The sequence below is a fragment of the Peromyscus maniculatus genome, chromosome 17, assembly GCF_049852395.1.
Source record: "Peromyscus maniculatus bairdii isolate BWxNUB_F1_BW_parent chromosome 17, HU_Pman_BW_mat_3.1, whole genome shotgun sequence".
In the NCBI taxonomy this organism is placed as follows: Eukaryota; Metazoa; Chordata; class Mammalia; order Rodentia; family Cricetidae; genus Peromyscus; species Peromyscus maniculatus.
Genome location: NC_134868.1, coordinates 25,242,385 through 25,264,405, shown reverse-complemented (window position 1 = coordinate 25,264,405; position 22,021 = coordinate 25,242,385). Strand labels below are relative to the sequence as shown.

The 22,021-nt window shown below is 47.0% G+C and overlaps 1 protein-coding gene across 15 annotated transcripts in view; it reads right to left on the bottom strand.

Annotated features, from left to right (window-relative positions):
• Tenm3 (teneurin transmembrane protein 3) overlaps window positions 1-22,021 on the bottom strand; it is a 1,310,468-nt gene that overhangs the window by 5,902 nt on the left and 1,282,545 nt on the right. For all 15 annotated transcript variants that reach the window (XM_076553327.1, XM_076553324.1, XM_076553329.1 and 12 more), the window contains 4 exons: window positions 17,319-17,494; window positions 15,840-16,075; window positions 5,887-6,183; window positions 839-2,450 (listed from right to left, as the gene is read on the bottom strand). In XM_076553327.1, the coding sequence (XP_076409442.1) occupies window positions 839-2,450; window positions 5,887-6,183; window positions 15,840-16,075; window positions 17,319-17,494 (2,321 nt within the window). The remainder of the gene's footprint in view (window positions 1-838; window positions 2,451-5,886; window positions 6,184-15,839; window positions 16,076-17,318; window positions 17,495-22,021) is intronic.

Here is a 22,021-nt window from a genome sequence, read left to right as displayed (position 1 = left end):
TCTGTGCGGGGAAACCCAGCAGTGGATGTTCGTGAGGTAGTTACTATTCCGTGAGCAACTCTGAACTCTTACATTTGATGCCCCGGGCAGCCACCGCCATTCCATTTCATTGTCAAGGCCACAGATCGGGTACCAAATGCCTCTCCATGTGTACTTGTTAAAGACTTGGAGTACTGCTGGGTAGGGGGGGATGGAACCTCGGAGAGGTGAGAGATGTGGGAGGTCTTTGTGTCATTATGGTATGCCCTTGGATTATGGGATGCTGACCTCTTTTCCTGCCCCCCCCCCCCCCCCCGCCCCTCCCACTTCTCGGCTGATCATGTACTAGACCTACAACACATGTTGTCTTGCTACTACAGGTCTGAAGCCCCGGGGGCGGGGGGGGGGGGGGGGGCGGGGGAGGTGTCAATGGGACTCCCAAGGTGTGAGCCGTAATCAACCTTCCCTCTTTGTCCTTGATTATCTTGGCACTTTGGTTGTGAGGACAGAAAGTGAACTGATACAGCAACCCAGACTTGGGGGGAAAAAAATTAGACTATAAAGCCACACCACTGTAGCGATCGGTATTTCAATTTTGGGACTCTGCATTTAGCATGTTTTCTGCTCTCCGTATCCCTTCCCTTTCTTAGATGATTGAATTCCGTGTCATTTCAGAAACCATGGCCTTGAGCATAGTGAGGCAGAGCAGGAAGTAACTGTATTTCATTCCCCTTTGTGGATTCTCTATGGATCCTCAGAGAAATGAATACATCCATAAGGTCAATTCTAGTTACTTTGTGTATTAATCTAATGGTAATAGTAATTTAGCACTTGGAAAAGGAAAAAAAAAAAACCTTACCTGTGATGTAGTCTTTCACATCATGAATTTTGCTTGCAGGGTTGTTATTCCGAAACATGTAGAGGTTAAAAGGAGCCGGGTCCTTCCCGATTTTTTTCCAGATTTCAACGTCTGGTGTTGTCCACCGTCCTGCCAAAATGTCATAATCTCTTTCTCCAAAGTGGATTAATTTGGTGAGCGGGTCATACAAGCCTCCGTGGAACCCAATGACCAGCTGAAAGTCAATGTTGGAGTCAAAGTAGATTTCGCCATAGGCAGTGTACTGAATCTGTTTCAGCATAAGCCCGTTGCTACTGAACACAGCCAGCGGGGTCCCTGTGTTATCCGAGGCGATGTAGAACTCATCGCCGCTGCTGATCTCCATGGCAAAAAGATGTCCTTGGAGATCGTAGTAGAGGGAGGTGATTTCCGAGCTGGAATGGTTGTAGACGTGAGTAATCCTAGTAGGGTATGTCAGGTCAGCGTAAAAAAACTGAAGGTGCTGTCCCAGACTGGTTTTGCTAGAGACGCGCCGTCCCAGCCCATCATACCGGTAGATCACGGTCCAGCCACTGCCCTTACTGTAAACGCGAGTCAGAAGCCCCTTGGAGCTGTATTCAAAGATTTCCGTGCCTCTCTGACGCAGGAAGCCATCCTCGTCCAACCGGTACTGAACATCACCCAGACGGGTGATTCGGTCACGCAGGTCGTAGCGGAGAGGAGTCAGGCGTGCGCTGCTGCTGGGGTTCAGCAGGTGGAGGTTCCCATTGAGGTCATAGTTGTACCGCCACATGATCTTCTCGTTCAGGTACACCGTCTGGAGCTGGCCATCGACGTCGTACTCGTAAGCGTACTTGGTAGTGTTGGCGAAGGGCCCTATTTTAATCTCTCTCTTGGTGACCCGGCCCATGTTATCATATTGGATTGTAATCCAGTACATGAGCGACCTGAATATCTCATACTGGATCTCCTTGATGCGGCCATGAGCATCAAAGTGCTTCGTGTAAGTCATTACGGCTGTGGAAATGATCTGGTTGATGTCATAGTATATAACCCCAAATTTCCCAAACTGCTCAACTTTGCCAGAAATGTCGTCAAACTGGTACAGGTCGATGGGCAGGGGGGTCTCATTGATGACACCCTGCATGCTGGTCACTCGGAAGCTGTTGTCGTAGCTGTAGTCGAATCTTGCGTTTACCATCCCATCTTCACTGAAGCGGAAAATCTGCCTGTCAATCAGGGGGCCAATTTGCCTGTATCTAATGGTGCAAATAAAACCATCACTCTGCAGGTTCACTGTTTTCAGGACTCCCGCTGTCTCATCATAGGTAAAGCTGACTCTCGTGCTGTCGTAGAGAATTTCAGAGAGCCTGGTCTGCCTTCTGTACTTGAAGAGGACCCTCCGGCTGGTCCCCAGGAACGCCGTTTGCAAGAGCAGCCCTTCCTCGTTGTAGTCCGTGATGATGGAGGCGTTGCTCTCTGGGGGGTTGTATATGTTGCGATAGTAGCCGATGGACCGGATGGTCTGCATGGTGTGGCGAGCCACGCTGGGCATGGTGATGGCAGACAGGCGGTCCCACATGTCGTATTCGAAGATGTACTGCCGCTGGCTATGGAGCAGGAGCACCATGGACTGTGAAGAGAGGACAGGCTGTTATCCAGGGTGTGTGAATTGAGGCTGTGGGGTGGGCGGGCGGCGGCGGCGGGCAGGGTGTGTGTGTGTCTGTGTAGGGGGGGCACAAAAGCAGATTTAGTGACCACAAACACACAGGAACATTCCCGCCTGAGAAAATGGTTTACATTTTAATTGAGTTATCCTTGACCTTACATGGTGTTAATGATTCCTGCCTAATTTGCTTGGATGCTTAATTGTGAAGGGTTCTGCAATTAGTGGCTTAAGATTCATAATGTGCTGCTTGTCATGATTGTACCATTCTTTTTTCCGGGCGTCCCCCAGCCAACCAGCAGATTGTCAATGGATTTGGAGAAGTCATAATGCAGGCGCGATCTAAGCTGGTTTAAAGACAATATTTCAGAGGGAAGAATAGCAGAAGGGAAACGAAATTCTATCTATAATGAGCAATTATTTAGTACGTGGCCTCCCCCTCATTTCACTGGAGGGCCACTCAAATCAGGTCTTAATTTCCTGTGCATTTGGGGGAGGAACAAAGCCAAAATATTATTGATGAAGAAGAGACACAAAATTAGCCTAAAATGGATAATGTGTACATAAAGCATCAATGTCAACAAACAGGGCTAACTCAGCCACCCAGGGAATCAGAGTTGTAAATGCCCTTCATAGAAACACGGATTTAGACGTAGTGTCTAAATTTGGGATCTGGACAGACAAGTCTAACGTTCTGATAATTCCTTTTGCAGATCTCGAATCTGAATTGCGCTCCGGGAGCCACAATAATGGTTTCCGGGCTCTAGAAGAGCTGGTATTAAATTATAAAGATAATAAACAGACACATGAAAATAATCTCTACTCCCCCACCCAGGTCACTACAGAAAGGTCGTTGGCATGGGCCGTCCAGCCAACAGGAGAGAAGGTCAACCGTGAGGTTGCCAGAGCAAGGCTCAATGGTAAGGCAGGCCTGGGCCGGTTCTTCCGTGACTCAGCTCCCTCCGACCCCCTTTAGAAAAGGTGGATTGACAGCCTAACAGGGAGGGCAGTGAGGCGGGAGCCCCTGAACTTACTCTTCTGATTCTGGCCTGGAAACACATTAGAATCTCTTAGCAAGACTCCTTCTTTCCATTTCCTTACCGCATTAAAAGAAAAAAATGGTTCTCATGACTTAGGTTCCCAAAGATTCTCTTCTCTGGCCATGAGCAGTGGCAGTTTTTATATGCAGGTTGTTATGACTGGGATCTGAAATGTCCCCCCAAAGACCGTATGTTGATGGCTTGGTTATCGGCCTATGGCACTACCACCGGCAGGCAGTGAACTTTGCCACGGCAGGGCCTCGTGGAAGGAAGTCAGGTTATTGGGAACATGTTTTTGAAGGGGGACATTGGAACCCCCATGTCCTCCTTTACTTCCTGGCCACCATGAAACAAGCAACTATGACACATGGTTCCTGCTGTGTTATTTCACCACAGCCCCTGCAACAGGGGAACCAGGGGATGGTCCACGGAGTCATCGGGGAGCTCAAACTGTCTTCGGAATAGGTTATATCTTGGGCATTTTGTCACAGTAACAGAGGGCTGGCTAACACGCGGCCTGTCTTCTTCTGAGGAAGGCTCGGACACCCAGCCTCCATGGTAGTTAGTTTTGCATTTAAAGTCACATTTGATGGTAATTAGTAAACTACTGCTTGCCTCGCTATGAATACGTTTGGATTTAGTGTGCCTATCCTAGTAAGGAAGCAAATATAGTCTAGGGGGGCTTTAGGACTTTAGGAGAGGATAAGAAGGAAGGTCTCTGGGTTTTCTGATCTTCACACATACGCCAAGATGCCTCTCATAACTGCCTCTGCCACTGTGAGAAAGTGGTTCTGACCAACAATGCCCCTTTTTTGCTTCCCTTTAAACACTTTAAGCCACATTAAGACACCCATTATTTTGTGGGGGCTGGGTATTTCTATTTCTCTTATTAGTCCCTGCAATGCACTTAGTCTAAATGGGGTACAAGCTCCTGTCTCTTCCGCTCCTGCTTGCCGAAGTCCCCGTGGGGCCGGTTAGGCTGGAGCGTGACGTGAATCCCTTATCAGGCGGCAGGATCTGATCCTGGGCAGGCATGTGGACAGAGAGCGTACCCCATGGTCTCTAAACCGCTGCTCAGTGGTGGGAGTGGCAGGAGGGAGTTTATCATCTAACAGTCCATGGCCCAGAGTCCCCCGCCAGGAGGAATCCTTGCTGGAAGCATTTAGAGCTGGCGTGCTGCTTTAAGGTGGTAGCAAGCTACCTTGATCTCTGAACCTGGTGGTGGTGGTGTGTGTGGGGGGGCGGGGGGGGGGCTGAGAAGTAGACGGGTTCACGCATAAAGGGTTAGGTTTTGACTGAGGAGTTCTGTAGAGCACCTCTGGAGGGGAACGCGATTGCTGGGGTGAACGCAGCAGTGACCTGCACGGCTCATGACTGCTCTGGAGGACAGACATTTCCCTGTTTGACTTTTAACGTCCACGGGGTTGGAGGCAGCGAATGTTAAGAGCGGAGGCTGTAACCGAGGCGCTGTGTAATTGGGACGACAGTGCTGGGAGACTTGAGGCATAGGAGCACGTCCCAATCAAATCATTTTCTGTGGCTAACGCTTGTCCCAAAGGCAGATGAAACATCCGTGGAAATGCTCTTGGGTGGATTCTATTCTTTAAAGAAGGGAGTTACAGGAAATGTTCCCCCTCCTTCCCTCCCCCCCCTTCCACTCCTCTTGACCCCAGCCCAGACCTCAGGCTGCACAGCCTACAGCTTAGTGCCTTCCTTGTACGTGTGCACATCTCTAAGCTCTAAGTCTCTCTCTGTGGCCTTGTGCAACAGTTCTGAAGAACGGGGAAGAGCCCAAGCCGTGATGCTTATCGCTTACATGCAAATGAAAGCCAGACATCACACGGCATCTCAAAGTATACGGCTTTCTAGGAAAATAGTCTCTTTTGGTTAATAATGCATAAGTAGGCCCTACATGCTTTTTCTGGTTCCGCTGAAGCTCTGCCGGGGACAGCACCCGCCTGACAGTTTGAACGGGACTAATGCAAGCTCTCTCTCAAATGAAAGAGCCGGAGCAGAAATTATTTACAAATGACTTGCAGGCGCGGGGTCTAATTTGTGAATGTTGTCAGCAGAGGAGCTTGGCCGGTGCACAGTGTTAGCTTGTTTGTTTACAGCATGAATCACTTAAAAGGGTCTCAGACAGTAGAACTTAACTAAGGCGAAACTACTTTGCTAATACAGAAATCCATCACCCTGCACCTCCGTGACTGCCACAGGGACACTTAGAATAACAAATGGAACTCCGTCATGTGTTGCTGGTTTTTTCCTTTTTTTTTTTCCTTTCCTTCTCCTAGTGCTCGGTGTGATTGTTGGAAAATGCTAACCATCCCTTCCCCACCTCAACAACCAGAACGCAGGCGTACCTTTTCTAAGTACGTGTAACTCCATGTTTTACCATCAGCAAAGACCCGCGATACGATCCTCCCCTGTCCATCATAATCCACTTTCTCACTCGTGGTTCCTCGCTGGATGCTGGCAATTTGGCCCGTGGATGAGTAGGTGACGTTGACGGCCATCAGCTTGCTACTGGGCAGCCAGAGAGTGGGGTGCCCGGATGTGTCGTAAGCGATCCTCAGTAGAAACTTCCGGTGGTCATCATAGATCTTTTCCGTCTTGCTGGTCCGATCGAAATCAACTGAAAGGAGGTTTCGCCCATTGACCTGGTACCCAAGGGAGACAGAAAACATCTTGTCATTCCAGGGCTAGCCACTTTTCACCCATAGGAGTTCCCAGCTTTGTTTAAACACTGCTTGTGGTGATTGATTCTCTTTGCCAGTAAATTAATTTAGCAAATTCTTAGATACGAGTACAAGGTAATAGATTAACTGTTCCTTCACAAGGCTCTATTAAGCAGAGAGAGACAGCCTGGCATTTGTTCCAAACCGTTTCAATTAAATTTTGTAAACTAAAAGCAACAGATGAGAGAGACACAGAGACAGAGAGAGAGAGAGAGAGAGAGAGAGAGAGAGAGAGAGAGCAAATATGCTTGCTCTAAAGATTTCCTAGTAACAAACAACACCCTATGTAAATCACTCAAAGCTCCTCCCCCAAAAGGACAGAGAAAAAAAATTACTTAGTGAATTAATCACGGCTACATTAAATGAAACAGTGGTAAATGTGACTCCAACCCTTTGAAGTGCAGTTAAGTAGAAGCTGGAGCCCACATTACAGTAAATTATTAATGAGTTGAACTAGCAGGAGGTTACAAACACAATCATTGCTCTGGGCCCAGGATTGGAAAGTCACAGTTTTTCAGAGTGCTGTTTTCTCTTGATCACATCTGGGGAACTGGCCCAGACTCCAGAGTTCTTTCCTATCACATATCCACAGGCTGGGCATCGTACTTAATTTCTAAACCTAGCACTGTTATCACTGCAATCGGTCTCCTTGTGGCCGAATGCCATGTCCAGGACCTCTGACGGAATCTGGCTGTTAATGTCTCTGATGCAAGGCAGACATCTGCAAGTCAGCGCTCACTCCTGCAGTCCAAATGTGGTCCTGAGGAGTCGATGGTGTTTGCAGACTGACCTCTGAAGGGCAGAGACCACGCCTTTGTTCACGCCTTGGTCTCCTACGGCACCTTTGTGGGGACGGTAGTCTGTACATACCAAAGCCCTCAGTCGATGTTTAGATTGTTAAAAATTAAACGGAGCAACCTTGACAGCGTATGACCACATTTTAAGCTAGAACTTTTAGAATTAACAGATGAACAGCTCAAGGTGATTGGGTTTATGGCTTGGATGTAGGTTGTTTTACCAAAACCTAGGATGAAATTTGGTTGCTAAGGAAACAGTGTGGTGGTGTGGAACCTTTAAGAAGAACTCATGTTTCTCTCAAGAGATTGACATAGTTGACTGAATTGATTTGTTCTCACAAGATTATGTTCTCATAGGCATGTTCTTCTACTTCCTGCCTTGAGACTTGTAACAGAACCCAAGCAGATGTTGGTGTTGAGCTTTTGGACTTCTAGGATCACTGGCTAAAGTAAACCTTTTCCCTTTATAAACTACACAGCGTCAGGCACTCTGTGATAGCAACAGAAAGCAAAGTAAGATGTACACAACATTTCTACATAAACACAACATAACTAACGCACACACACAACGTTCACATCTGTAACATCTGCATTTACAGACTATCTTATCTTTTTGTTACTGTGATTTAAATACCCTAAAGAATACCTTAATGAAGGAAGGACTGACTTTGGTTCACAGTTCAAGTTCATTCAGTCCATCAAGGATGGGGGAGAACTAGTGGAGTGAGTCAGGAAACAGAGAAAGGAAGAGCGACAGCCCTGGGCTGGCCTTCTCTCCTCCCCCCCTGCATTCACCCATAGGCATGAAGGGTAAGTTTTCCCTCTCCTGTGAATTGTCTCTGGAAACACCCAGGGATGTGTGTCAACCAGTCAGGAGATTCTGACTCCAGTGAGGATGACTGGGAGGATTTGCCACCAGAAGTCCATCCCCCAGTCATCCTGACACCCAAACTTATCACTTTAAACCACAACACATGTATGCATAGGTATGCATATATGATATACATGTACATTTGTAAAAACCTGTGATAAAATTAGTTTTTGCAACCTATCACTGATACTAATTGCATTCCAAGCAGAAATATTCCTTAAGCCTACACTTTTCTAATTGGCTGTTCAGGGGGAGAGGTGTAAAGTCCATAGAGGGGTGCAGCATAAGTCTTAAAGGAATGGGTTTTTGGGGAAAAAAATCCTTCAAAGAGGTGATTTACAAATAATGAGGGAGAGCAGAGCTCAGCGTGGAGATGAAGTGGCCCTGCATCTTCAAACAGGGTTTGTATGGGGGAAGAAAACCACTACATTATATCATGGCAGGAATTTGTGTGTATCAAAGGTTTATATGGTGTGTGCACACGCGTGTGTGCGTGCGTGCATGTGTGTGTGTGTGTGTGTGTGTGCACAAAGTCCCATGAGTTCTAAAGCCTGACCTCCAAGACTTACAAGGCCTAGGAGCAGTCTGCTATTGGGCTTTGAACTGCTCTGTATCTCTGTTGTCCACATGTAAGCGCAGAACTTGGGCTGGATCCCTGGGGCTTTGCCGGTCAGTGGTTTTAACTGGACTGCGAGCCAGCCAGCTGGAGGCTGTCTGCCCTCTTCCCTCTCCTGATGAAGAAACGTCTCTCCATCCGTTGTTCCCCTGCCTAGGCGAATTCTCCGCCAGTTTGCAGGATGCGCTGGAAGGGAGTTATAGCTAATATTGCAAACATCTTTTCTCCGGTCTGTGGGAAGATTTGCTATCAGATCAACTCCGTAACTGGCAGGGACAAGCGCTTTGGCTCTATCATCACTGTTGTGGACGCAGGGAGCTTTGGTAGGTCAACCCCACGGGAACGTATGGCCCCATATGTGTGAGGTGGATGGGCAGCACAAAATATGCTCCGTGGGTGGGTTATTTAAAAAAAAAAGATTCCGCCCCCACCTTCAGGCTTGGCCTCTTTCTAATCTTTCTAGGAAAACATTCTTAGGTAGTGCCGACCCATGAAGAACCATGAAGGACTGTGTAGTTTCCACAATGCTGCCCGCATGATGGCCCATCTGTTTGTATTTCCGTTTGCCTCCATTTTAATCTGGACTTCGAGTCTTTGCCGCTCACTAACCCTGCTTTATCTCCACGGTGCTCCTCTGGCTATCGTATCCGAGTTCCGGGCCGCGCATCCAGTATGCTCAGTGAATAGCCGGAGATGGGTCTGGAACTCATCTTGGCTCACCTGTAACCTGCTGCTGGCTTCTGCTTTGCTCCTTTGGTTTGTGAGGATGGTTACAGGATACCAACCCTCCCTCCCCCTGACAAAAATCAAGCATGTCATCACTGTCAACACTGCATGGGCCTCCATACCAAACATGCCACCATCTGGGAGCATCTGGAAGCCCTAGGAGACCCAACGGGGCATGGATGTTTTAAATTTTCTTTTTATCCAGACAAATATTGTATGCAATATCTGTCTTATATCCTCAAGCTGAAATAATGAGTTTCTGGGGCGGGGGGGGTGGGATTCCCCCTCCCCAACATTTCAACACAAATCAAAATGTGTGTGTGTGTGTGTGTGTGTGTGTGTGTGTGTGTGTGTTACAGCTGTATCAAACTCCTAGGTTTGAGCAATTCTCCTGCTTCAGCTCCCCGGGTTCCTGGGGCTGCAGCTATGTGCCACTTTGCCTGGTAAGGTGTTAAACAATGTTTCCAGATATTTGTCACTGTTATCTAAAATACAAAACTTCAAACCACACTAACAGACCTCCTGTTCTTGCTGTCCCTCTAAGCACACCCTCGTTGGTTACTGTAAATAATTTGCAGTGGCCAAGGGTCATGTCCAATCTGACACCCAATTCTGTTACCCTAAATAAGGCATCTTTCTCTTTTCTTTTTTTAGATTTATTTATTATATGTATGCGTGCTCTATCTGTATGTATGCCTTTATGCCAGAAGGGGGCACCAGATCTCATTACAGATGGTTGTGAGCCGCCGTGTGGTTGCTGGGAATTGAACTCAGGACCTCTGGAAGAACAGCCAGTGCTCTTAACCGCTGAGCCATCTCTCCAGCCTCCTAAATCTTTTTCTGTTATTGTACTTAATGAAGCATATTGTGATTTTATGAATATTTTAAGTTATAAACATATCGGTTTAAGGGACTAGGGAAATGGCGCAGTCTGCTACCTAAGCATGGAGAGCTGAGTCTGGATTTTTAGCACCCATATTAAAAAACAAAAATCTGAGGAGGGGTGTGGTATGTGCCTGTAAGTCCAGCATTGGAGCGATACAGACAGGAAGGTCACTGGGCCCTCTGGCCAGCCAGTCTGATACACCATTAGCTGCTGGTCATTGTGACATGACCGGTCTCAACAAAACGAGGTAGATGGCTCCTGGGGAATGACGCCTAAGGTTGACCTCTGACCCCCACAGAACGTGCACCCATGTGCACCCGTGGGCGCGCGCACGCACACAAAGACAAGCATGAGGTTCAGATGAATACCTAATCTCAAGATGCAACCTTTAGTCACTGTTCTACCTCTCTCAGAAGTGAACCTCAGTATCAGGTATGGTGAAGGGGCCACTGCGACTTGCCTTTGGGACGGACGTTATTTATCCCTTAAGCAAGCATGGAAAATCTCCGTGTTCCTAGCTACGTGCGTCTAGCACGACTGTGATTAATCACAGCATCCTTTGACAGTGAGACGAGAATGGTTACAATGTCCCTTCCGGGGCGACTGAGAATTCAACTCATAAAGACCTCAAACCGTTCGCCTAAAAGGAGGTGCCAGCACAATCGGATTACGCACACTCTTCTGAAGTGTTACCGAGGAGGAGGAGGAGGCAAGGGCTGGCTTGTCACCCAGCATACTCGGTGACAACATGAAGCCTCCTCAGTGGCCCTGTTGGAGCATCCGTCCACTACCACAGATGGCTCTGCGTCTCCGTACGCGCTCGTCACGAGAGCTAACTGAATGTGTGATCCCATTCCAGGACAGAACACTGCACGAAAATACCACACAAATGTGATGGGCCGAGTGTGAGAGATTTCAATATGCTATTGTATTTCTGTGTGCCTTCAGACACGCTCCGGACTTCCAAATTCCAAGTGTTTCTCTTTGAAAAAGCTCACTAAACTTAATCCCTTTAACACGAATTCTGGGTAGGTGTAAAAAAATGAATTTTGCTCCTGAAGCACAGCATGGATAAAACTTAGGACTATTTATCAACTTTTTTTTAAAAAAAGATTTATTTATTACATATACAGTGTAATGTCTGTGTGTATTCTTGCAGGCCAGGAGAGGGCACCAGATCTCATTACAGATGGTTGTGAGCCACCATGTGGGTGCTGGGAATTGAACTCAGGACCTCTGGAAGAACAGCCAGTGCTCTTAACCGCTGAGCCATCTCTCCAGCCCTCAACTTTGTTTTTACTGTGTAGCCCAGACTAGCCTTGAACTCATGATTCTCTAGCCTTAGCTTCCTAAATGCTGGGATACCGGTCTGTGCCACTGAAGGCTGTCCATTTTCTTTTTAATCTTTGTGTGTGTATGTACACTTGTGAACGTGGGCATGCTTATGTGTGGCGGTCTGAAGAAAACCCTAGGTATTGGCCTTCATCTTCCACCTGGTTTGAGAGAAGGTCTTTGGATTCAAGGTCAGCTAGCCTGTGCGCACACACGGGGATTGCCGTGTCTTGGCTTCGCATCTTGCTGTAGAAATGCTGACATCACAGATGTATGCTAACCCACCCGGCTTTACGTGAATTCTGGGAATCTGAAGTCTGGTCCTCACTCTTGCCTACAAGCTTTACCTACTGCGCCCCCACCCCCACCCCAGGTCCACCTCTCTTTCCCAATTGTTATCTGACAAACACAAGCAACTACTATGCATGCATCTATGGGCATGCATGTGTGCGTGTGGCTGGAGGCCACACGACAGTCCTGGGTGTCCTCAGAAGTTGTCTGTCTGTCTGTCTGTCTTTTTAACCAGAATCTCTCATTGGCCTGGAACTTACCGATTAGGCTAAACTGGATGGCTTGAAAACCTGAGGGGTCTACCTGTCTCTGCCTCCCCAGGGCTGGGATTACAAGTGTGCCACCCTGCCTGGGTTTTTAAAGAGGCCTGTAGGGACTGAATTTATAGGGTCCTCACGCTTGCGAGGCAGGTATTTTCCTGATTGAGCCAACTCCCCAGGCCTCATCTATGTTTATTTTTAAGTTTAGCTACGAGCCAGCAAGCCGTTGAATGACCTTGATTCTGCCTTGTTTTCCTGTATGGCTGCCAGGTTCCATGTGTCTGTTTCCTGCCATATTCCTTCTTTCTGTCTCACAGAAAATGCATTGACTAGTTTCTAATAAAATTTTCCCCTTTCTACTTCCCACTTTCCCTTTAACGTATAAATCTACGTTACGTACCCGCACTTTGTATAGTAACCAGCTATCCATCTATCCGTCACCCATCTATTAGACCCAGCAAATGCCGCGTTAGGCTTGTTTATAGCAACTGAGTATCAGCAAGGCCAGACGCCACTCACACAATCTCTTGCCTTGGATGATCTACATGCCACGAAACACAGACAATCCATATTGCAAGCCTGTCTTTCCTCATTCTTTCATTCACTGAATAAATATTTGAGCGTCCACCATGTGTCAGGCACGGAGCTAAATTTAAATCAAAAACTTGAAAATGAAAAAGAACCGTCTGCCAGGAAATATTGAAAAGGACAGAGGAGACGTTCTCGGTCTCAGGAGAGGGAGGGATGCAATTGGTACTCCAGACCGATTCAGGTCACATGTGGCCACAGGCTGCCTGCCCTCACTTCTTCCCCCCATCTTGGTGGGGCCCAGGTTCAGTCCTCAAAACAGCCTTTCCCGTCAGCACTTTCCTCCGGGGGTTTTCCTCTTGGAATCCACAGAGGAGGAATGAAATTAACAGAGTGGGCACATCCAATTCTATCCTGAGGGTCAGAAACCGTCCCGTGTGATCTTGGCATTGTCTCTGGGAGAGCAATCGCACATATCAGCTGGAGATCTCAAATGGGACTGAACAGGGCATTTGAAAGAGTGCATCTGCCCAAGTGTCTTGCTGTGGCGTTGTGGTCCTGTTAGTTATACAGGCAACAATACTCACACCTGTGTGCAGAACTTCCTTCCGGTCTACAGAGCTGGTATCTCCAGCTAGAGTTGGGGGCAGGACCAAGAACTTTAGTTGGTCTCTCTCTGTGTCTCTGTCTGTCTCTGTCTGTCTGTCTGTCTCTCTCTCTCACACACACACACACAGTAGCCTGGGCTGGCATGGAACTCACCATGTAGCCTATGAACAAAGTTTTTCCCTCTTCCCACGGACATTTTCCGTCCCGGGAAACTGGACAGCTCTCTCCCAGCCATGTGCCGTGCGGGTAGACAAACTCAACATGTTGCACGTGTGGCTGAGGGTCTCCGGGGCAGGGCTAGGAGGGATGGCTACATCAGCATGCTTTTCACTTCCCCTACACTTTCACACGGGCTCACTGATGCCTGTAAGGACCATGTGAAAAGAGAGGGTCTTGTCTGTAACCCAGCAATACAGAACCTCTCGAGATTATAATGCTGTGATATTATCAGGATGATATTATTTCACCTATTTTCTAATACAGAATTAATGATGTGTAAGCAAACTAAGAGGGTGGAACGCAAATAGCCTATAAGATATACTATTATTAAAAAAAAAAATCAAAACCTGGCACCATTGGGTAGATCCCCAGGAGTGGGTTACGTGTTACATCTAAGTTTGGCTTTAGGGAAGTCCCATACTAATTTCCACAGTGGCTGGACTAGACTATGGTCCCTTCATCAGTCTGTAATGATTCCCCTTTGGTCCACATGCTGCGTATTTGTTGTTTCCTCAGCCAGTGCCGTTCTCACTAGGAAGGATGGAACTGCAATACTGAATGAGAATGGTCTCCTTAGGCTCATACACTTGAATGCTTGGTCTGCAGTTAGTGGAACTGTTTGGGAAGGATTAGGAGGTGTGGCCTTGTTGGAGGAGGCGTGTCACTGTGGGTGGGCTCTGGGTCTCAGAAGCCCACTCCATTCCCAGTTAGCTCCCCCTTTCTCCTTCATGCTTGTGGAGCAGGATGCAAGCCCTCAGCCATTGCTCCAGCACTGTGCCTGCCTTCCAGCACGCTCCCTGACATGATGGGCATGGACTCTAACCCTCTGGAATTGTGAACTCCAAATTAAATCCTTTCTTTTATATGTTGCCTTGCTCATGGTGTTTTAATTACAGCAACAGAAAAGTAAGACAGTTAGGGATGTTGAACAACTTTTCCCTGTGTTTATTGGGCATGTATACTTCACGTGTGCAGAACTGTTCACCTGGGCTGAGACAAGACGTGGAAGCCACTGCTTCCAGGGTTCAGTGAGAAGGCTGGGAGAAACTTAAGTGCACTTGGCAACAGACCACAGTCCTAGGAGAATCAGCAAAAAGAAACGGGAAATTCTCCGGCCATTGCTTCAGCTGGACACCAACCTCATCTTCCTCTCTAGTGACCACTGTGTCTCCCTCTCATTGTCTCTTCCCTCCAGCCTGCCAGAACCAATCGGGGGCTGACCGGAGCCAGGCACAGGGATGAGGTGGCTGCATTCAGTCCTGGCTAGAGAGACCATGTATTATAGCCCCAAACACCAGCCTAGTGATCGGCTGCAATCAGAATATAACCCACGTGCTGGATACAGTCTGTGTTTGATCCATTGATTGCTTTTAAAATTTCATTTCTATTTCTTGGAAATGGCCAAAAGCAATATTTAGTTGCTGTTTCTCACCCTGAAGAATTGCCAAAGTAAATAATGCTGGCCCCTGAGGATAATAATTTAGCCATTTGGAGTGTAGGAGAAAAAGGAGGGGGATGACCAGCAAGCTTCGTGTTTTGTTCTCCTGATTTGAAGGTATTTATTTATTTTTAATAGTGAGGGAAGTAATGTTGGGGAATATTAGCTACATTTACCTGATACACTCAAACTCTGTTTGCTAACATAAAGAATGAATCAGGTTCAGTTTACTGTGGCTGAAGGTGATTTCTTGCTTCATTGTTTAATCTACATTGTCTTTACCCAACAGCTACCATAAATCACCGCTTGCCTTTCAGATGCATTTGGCCTGGAATGCAAGAGTGATTAAAAAAAAAAACAAAAAACACTAACACATAAATGCAGAGACCATTTTGCAAGGCTCAATCACACCAGCATAATGAGAAACACCACATTTCTCATAAAAACAACCAATAAAAGGTGGGGTTTCTGTCAATTGCACAGAGACTGCATCGAGAGAGGATCTGAGGTGGGAAGTCCTTACTACACATCCGAACCGCAGTTCAAACATATGGCGACTGCAAAGAGAGACGTCACCTCGCAATGGCTGCTGGCCTGTCTCCTTCAACATTCGTATGTGTTTGAAAAGTGTGACTATGTAAACCAGTTCGGACTTATCCCCATTTATGCAGGAAGAAGCCATCACCGCTAACAGGGTAGGAGAAGGGGGGGTTATGGTCCCGAGAGTCTTCGGGTGACATTAAGAAGATGGGGCTCAGTGGATATCCAGAGCCTGTGCATCTGGAAGTGTGTTACAGGCAATTTCCAAACTTCCCAGGGAAGAATTTCCTTCTAATCACTGGAAGGTTTGGATGGCTGGTACGGTTCGTGACATACACTCAACGTAGATAGATGAGGGTGGCCGGTGGCCAGGCCATGCCCGGGCAGGCAGGCCGCATTCACAGAGCGGTTCTGGACACGGCACGGAGCTAGATGTCTTTCTCCTTCTCTCCAAGTGTTACTTACCCTGAGTTTTCGGCCGAACACATTGACTTTGCCTTGGGCTTGCTCTTTCCGGAATCTCCACTCTACCAGATTCTGGCCGTTCTCACCAGGGAGAGTCATGTTTCTTTTGGCCACCGTGGGATTCGCGGTGCCAGCCAGCACGTGGGGCTCGGTCTGGTAGTGTGAATCTAGACCGCTGGCGTAGATGATTCGAAGGGAGCCGTCGTAACCAATCTGGTAACTGTTTCTTAACTGGTCTAAAAAAAAAAAAAAATGAGAAGCAGAAACCGTGAGCTCTTCTGCCTCTACTAAACATCAGACAGCAGAGCATTCAGAACTGATACATATTTCCAAAACAGCCGAGGCCCACTTATAAAAACAAAAGGCGCACTTCATGATGCTGTCGCTATGGTCTGGAGAGCCAGTGTCCCCTCAGAAATGATTCAGGTGTCGGGAGCCTGGTCTTGAGTTTGTGATGTCAGTTTTGGAGTCTCTGATATTTTAGGTAGTACCTGTCTCACTGGGCCGGGCACCTGACACCAACCTACCTTCCCTACATTCTCCCCCTTCCTCTTTTTCTCTCTTCCTCCTCTTCCTTTGCTCTCCCCTCCCTCCCCATCTCCTTCCTGTACACCATGAGGTGAAGAGACTCCTCTACTCTGTTTCTACCTCCATGACACACCCTGCCCAATCACACGGGCAAGCAGCCATGGTCTGACACCTCTGGAACTGGAAGCCGAACAAATCCTTCCTTCTATCACTTCTATCCCTGTAGTTTACCGTGCTGGTGAAAAGAGGAATGGGTACAGATGTCCTTCCAGAGAGTGACAGGACAGCTTGGACTTCCGCTGTCTCAGGCTACCTGAGTTTTGGCTGAATATCAGAAGCAAACTTTGGGAGAATTTAAAAGTACCAATAACCTTAGTAGATGAAATGCTAGTTCACTTTCTTTGGGATGTGCAGTAGACCACACACGTGGTCTTTCAGGAGGAGGAGTCCCCTCCTCTATGTACATCCTGTTGTCTTTTGTCAAAGACACCATGGAAAGATCAGCAGCCATAGCCTGCATACTCAAAACATAAAGTGATCTTCTCCCCCAAAACCGACTTTTAAGAAAAGGGATCCACCTAATGTTTTGTGTAAAAAAATCCTTTCATGTTATAGACTAGTGCCTCTAGTCAGACTTTGGAATAATATAGGGCTATTCGTAGAAGAAACACAAGCAAGAAATATTACTTTAAACGATTGCAAAGGTTGCCTGATGGGCAAGTTTTTAAAAAGGAAAAAAGAAAATGAAACACACAATCAAAAACAGCAAGTCCGCCCAAACCAAACCCAAGCAAACTAAGAGGGGTTTAAGGCAGGTTTAGCAATTGTTCCAAGCTGTGAAAGAGTTCAGATATTACATTTTATCTTAGAACAGGAAGGTCCGAGTTCTACTTGGGTGTTACTGATAGCTTGCTCATTAATTCATTTCAAATTCTGCTTTTTGCCCTTTACCTTGAACCATGGTGTAGAAAGAATCGATCGAGGACAAGTTGGAAGTGATGCTGACGTCTTCGTCCCGGCTGGATGACTCGATGTCCACCGTGATAGCCTTGTCCATATCCCCATGTAAGTTTGTAACCACGCCGGTGGGAAACGTAACGTTCGTTAGGCGACCTTCGCTGTCGTAGCTGAATGAGAGAGGCATCATGTGGGGTTAACAAGGAAATGGCTGCCACTTTCTACCTATACGTTTAAGGCACACCGGCATCCACGGCACAGATTTGGAGGAGTATTTGTCTTTGTGCATGAGCTATGCCGAGTGAGGACATCAAACACGCTTTGAAGTAATCGGAAGCCTGTTGAACACAGAAAAACCTCACTGGTGGAAGCGGGGGTAAACAGAATAGTTCTCCATCTCAGCATTTTAGTCTTTGAAGTGTGACCAAAACCCACCTGCACATCTAATTTGCTGTTTCAAAGGGAACATGTTTGCTGATATTAAATTCCTTAGTATTCCTTCATATTTTCCACCAAGTAGACGCAATTTGCTGCTCCGTGCTATTAAAGTTATATCAACTAAGCCCTCCATGACTGTGCAACACGCACACATAGGCGCTCCCTTTACACACATTTCAAGTATTATTTTAGCATTTTGAGACATTTTTAACACATTAGAAGAAGAAGAAGAAGAAGAAGAAGAAGAAGAAGAAGAAGAAGAAGAAGAAGAAGAAGAAGAAGAAGAAGAAGAAGAAAAGCCTTTTAAAGACTCATTTTGGACAGTGTTGGGGCTGGTACCCAGAACCTAGTAAAAGCTAGGCAAATGCTACATCACTAAATTGCATCCCTACCCCTAACGACTAAATATTTCTCAGTGATTGACGTAGTTTACAGCAAACTAGGACTTTGGTGGTAGCGATAGTGATAACCTTTCTTAAAAATTACTGTTTTTTTTTTTTTTTTTTAAAGAGAAAGATTTGTTTTTAATTATGAGTACTGGTTGGGGTATGTGCACATGCATATGGGTGCCCACGGAATACAGATGAAGGTGTAGGATCCCCTGGAGCTGGAGTTACAGGTGGTTGTGAGCTTGCTGATGTGGGTACTGGGAACTGAAATTGGGTCCTTTAGAAGACGAGCAAGTGTTCCTAACTGGTGAGCCATCTCGCCAGCCCCCAACTTCTCGTCTATGTTGCTAAATTTAGGGCTGTGTGCTATTCCAAGTGATTCATCATATTTAGTGAAAGGAGATACAGTATTTCCTGACATTTGACAGTTCTTTGATATTTTATTACATGCTTATTTTTGAGCATACAAATATGGGAAACTTATTTAAACGCTAGGGTCCATTTTAAATGCCATGCTGTGATAATAGAAAAATGTACTACAGGACCAACACTTGACTAAGAATTCAATTTTTCTTAATTTTTCACTTGTGACGTCACCAGAGAAAAATAAAAAAAGACGATACATTATCTAACTAGGGAGAAGCAAATTCAAAATTCTCCATGAAAATTTCAGAAGCCTCTCCTTGTAACAAGCTCAGAAGCAATGATAGCGGGGAATGGGTATTTTTAGAGGAAGACAAAAATGGCCAGCGGAGGGCAAGCATACAATCGTAACAATAGGTATAAATACAGAGCAATATGGAATGCAGAGTAGACAAGCGCGCAAATGTTGTTTGTCGTTAGAAGATCCCGGGCCATAAAGATGGCGAGGACAGAGGTCTGCTCTGTGCCTGGTGTTGTGCTGACCCATTAACTCAAGAGGGCTCAGGGTCAGTGAGATCTTGGATTTGACTGACATGGTCTGACAGCCTGCCACGCGGCTGCCGCGGTGGGAACGGGCACTCAGGAGGAAGTGGGGAGAGATGGAGGACCCGAGGAACGGACACACCATTAAGTGCCATCATTACTTGGACTCAGAAACGGCAGCGCCAAAGAAACAGAGCCGACAGCCTTCCCTCCTCAGCAATCCCGGAGCCCCGAGCGGATTAAGACATAAGTGAAAGAAATCCAAAATAGTTTACTGCTGTCACTGCCTTCCTGAAGATATTGATCTCGAAATAAGCGGGCACAGGCTCATTCACACGGCAAAGCGGAGACACAGAATTGTGGACAAAATCAGTCTCCAGTCGAGGCTTATATTCAGTATAATTCTTGCATCACATTGTACTGCTCACAGTTCCCGAGTCCTTTAGAAATTAACATCCTGTTCAATGCCCTCACAGAGAGATCGTTCTGAATCGCATTAGTCCTCCCCCATCTTGTAAATGGGAAGATGGCGATGATGTGGCCAAGTCACCTGTTCAGGCTCTCCTGGCTGAGCTGTCAATGGAACTGTCGGGCAGCTGACCTTGTCCTTTCTGTAAATCACAGGGCCCGATTCAGAGTTGAGAACTGTGCTTTTATACACGTGATCCTACCCGAAAGCAGTGTATCAATTCATTCTGGCTGCAGCCGCTGACCTGCCCTTTCGCGGGTTTCTATTTCCCAGCCCCATTCAATCTCAAGCAGAAACTTCACCTTTCTCCTGCAGAAAGCATTTTGCCAACCTTTGACCTGATGCTCTCATTGGCTTTACCACTCATTCCATTTCCTGCTGGGCAGGCATCTTTCTATCACAGGAGGTTGAGCACATGGGGATGCAGCCCAGGATGCTGAGCGTTCCAACGGCAACCTGTTTGCCTTCGGTTCTTTGGGAAATAAAAACACAAGTAGCCTTTGCAAGCAGAGTGGTTAGAATGACAGAAGGCTAAGCCGGCTCCTCAATGGCTCAGCTTAACAGTTTGGCCCTGGAAAGTTCTGCACGCATGCCTGCCAACAAATGGCTAAACCTAAGTTAAGGCGTTAACAGGGCTCAAGTGTGTGAAGAAGGAAGGCCAGGAATGAGTTAAGAGCTCTTCCTGTCTAGCTACCCATCAGTTTCTGAATACAAGGGCACTGAGAACCCAAAGAGAATGCAAAATAGTCACATACGTGAAAGTTTACCTCAGAACAAAGAGTGTCCCTCGGGTACTAGGGATCCCCCCAGAGGGACCAGAATGTAGGCAGAGATGTCTCCAGCTGGAGGAGCCAGTGGGGACCTCCTTGAGGTGACCTCTGCTATCAAGCCTGGATAACAGAGATTTCCACAGGCAGATCAGGCCTGGGTGGGGTAGGGGGTGAGGGAGTTGGGGGTCCTGGGGGTGTTGGACATATAGAAGTGAAGCTGTTAGGACAGGGAGAGGGGTAAGTTAGTCACTGAACATTAAGGGGCTGGGAGTCTTCACAGCAGAACTCTGTAGGAGAGTCAGACCTTGAGCAGGCTTCAGTATGGGGATGGGGCACTGAGGGAGGTTTTCAGGAAGCAAACTTTTTAATGGGGCTGACGTGATGGGTAGCACCGAGGGAGCTTATGAAGGGGCCAGGCAGTGGGAGCTCCCTAGACTTGAGGATTACACAAAACATAGCGAAAACGTCAGGACCAACACAGGGCTTTTAAGTAAAGGGCTACCTTCTTTTACCGCACTGTTTCATGAATAAACAGTATTTAATCAGACTGAAGGCAGAAAGGGTCTAATTTCAGGCCAAGAAATAGCTGGTCAAAAGGGATACACTCTGGGGTTGAACACATGTATGACTATCCCTTGAGATAAGCACAAGTGTGGGAGTGGTTACTCCTGTGTGTACTTTGATATTTATGTTGGATGAAGCAGAGTCAACTGGGTAGACATGATTGGACAAGACATGTATGACCTGATGGTGATGAACGGAGGGACCAGAAAAGCAAGGTCTCTCACTGTTTGTTCAGATTCGATCAGTCTCCCTAGGCAGGGTCTGCGATGAGGGTCTTGTGGCCTACTTGAAGAGCAGAAAGGACAGAGAGAGCCCCTTGGGGATTACAAGGAGAGGAGCCACAGCTCCTGTGACCCATCTTGGGGGAAGAGGACTTCCAGGTTCTATGACATGCTTCTGGAGTGAAGGGAGGGAAGGAGAAAGGAAGGTGGGAAGTGGTTAGGACTTTTCCAGTCTCCTTCAATTTAAGGCCCTCAGCATGATCAAGCCAGGCCTTCGGGCGTGGCGTTATGAACCCCCACAAAAGCACCATGAAAAGAATTGTTGTCATCCTTAGCTTTTCATTTTAGTGTAGATCCATGAAGAGTTTCTCACAGAGTAGGACCTTTGTCAACAGAAGTGAAAATGAGACTTGAAAATGACCCGAGGATTCTGGGTAAGGAGTCGAAACAAAAGAATCAGTTCTCAAAAAAACTAATTTTCAGGCAATGTAGCAGCAATAACCCACTGGCACGCTCTGAGAGATCAGAGACCTTTCCATCGGATCCACAGACTGCCGGACACTGCCTCGGCCATGAGCAGCTTTGCAGTTCTGCTTAATGTGAGTGGCTTGGCCTCGGTGCATTAGACCTCCCCAGCTCGTTCGTATATTAGAGATGTAGCTTTTCTTTTATTAGCCTTTTGAATTTACGATGCAATCGGCTCTAGGGAATTTGAATAGAACATCAACTTCATGCTCACTGCACCACTCATCTGGTAGCCTCCTCGCTCCAGCTTCACCACACAGCACATTCTTTTCTGCTCCCAGCTGACCCCTCTTCACAAAGGACTCAGCTTGGAAAAGACACTCTCCCTCAGGCTCTTACTGACCTTTGGCTCTTGCAGCCATGGGGTACCCTTTTTATGGTTATCTATTTATTTGACTTTAATTTTGATTGCATT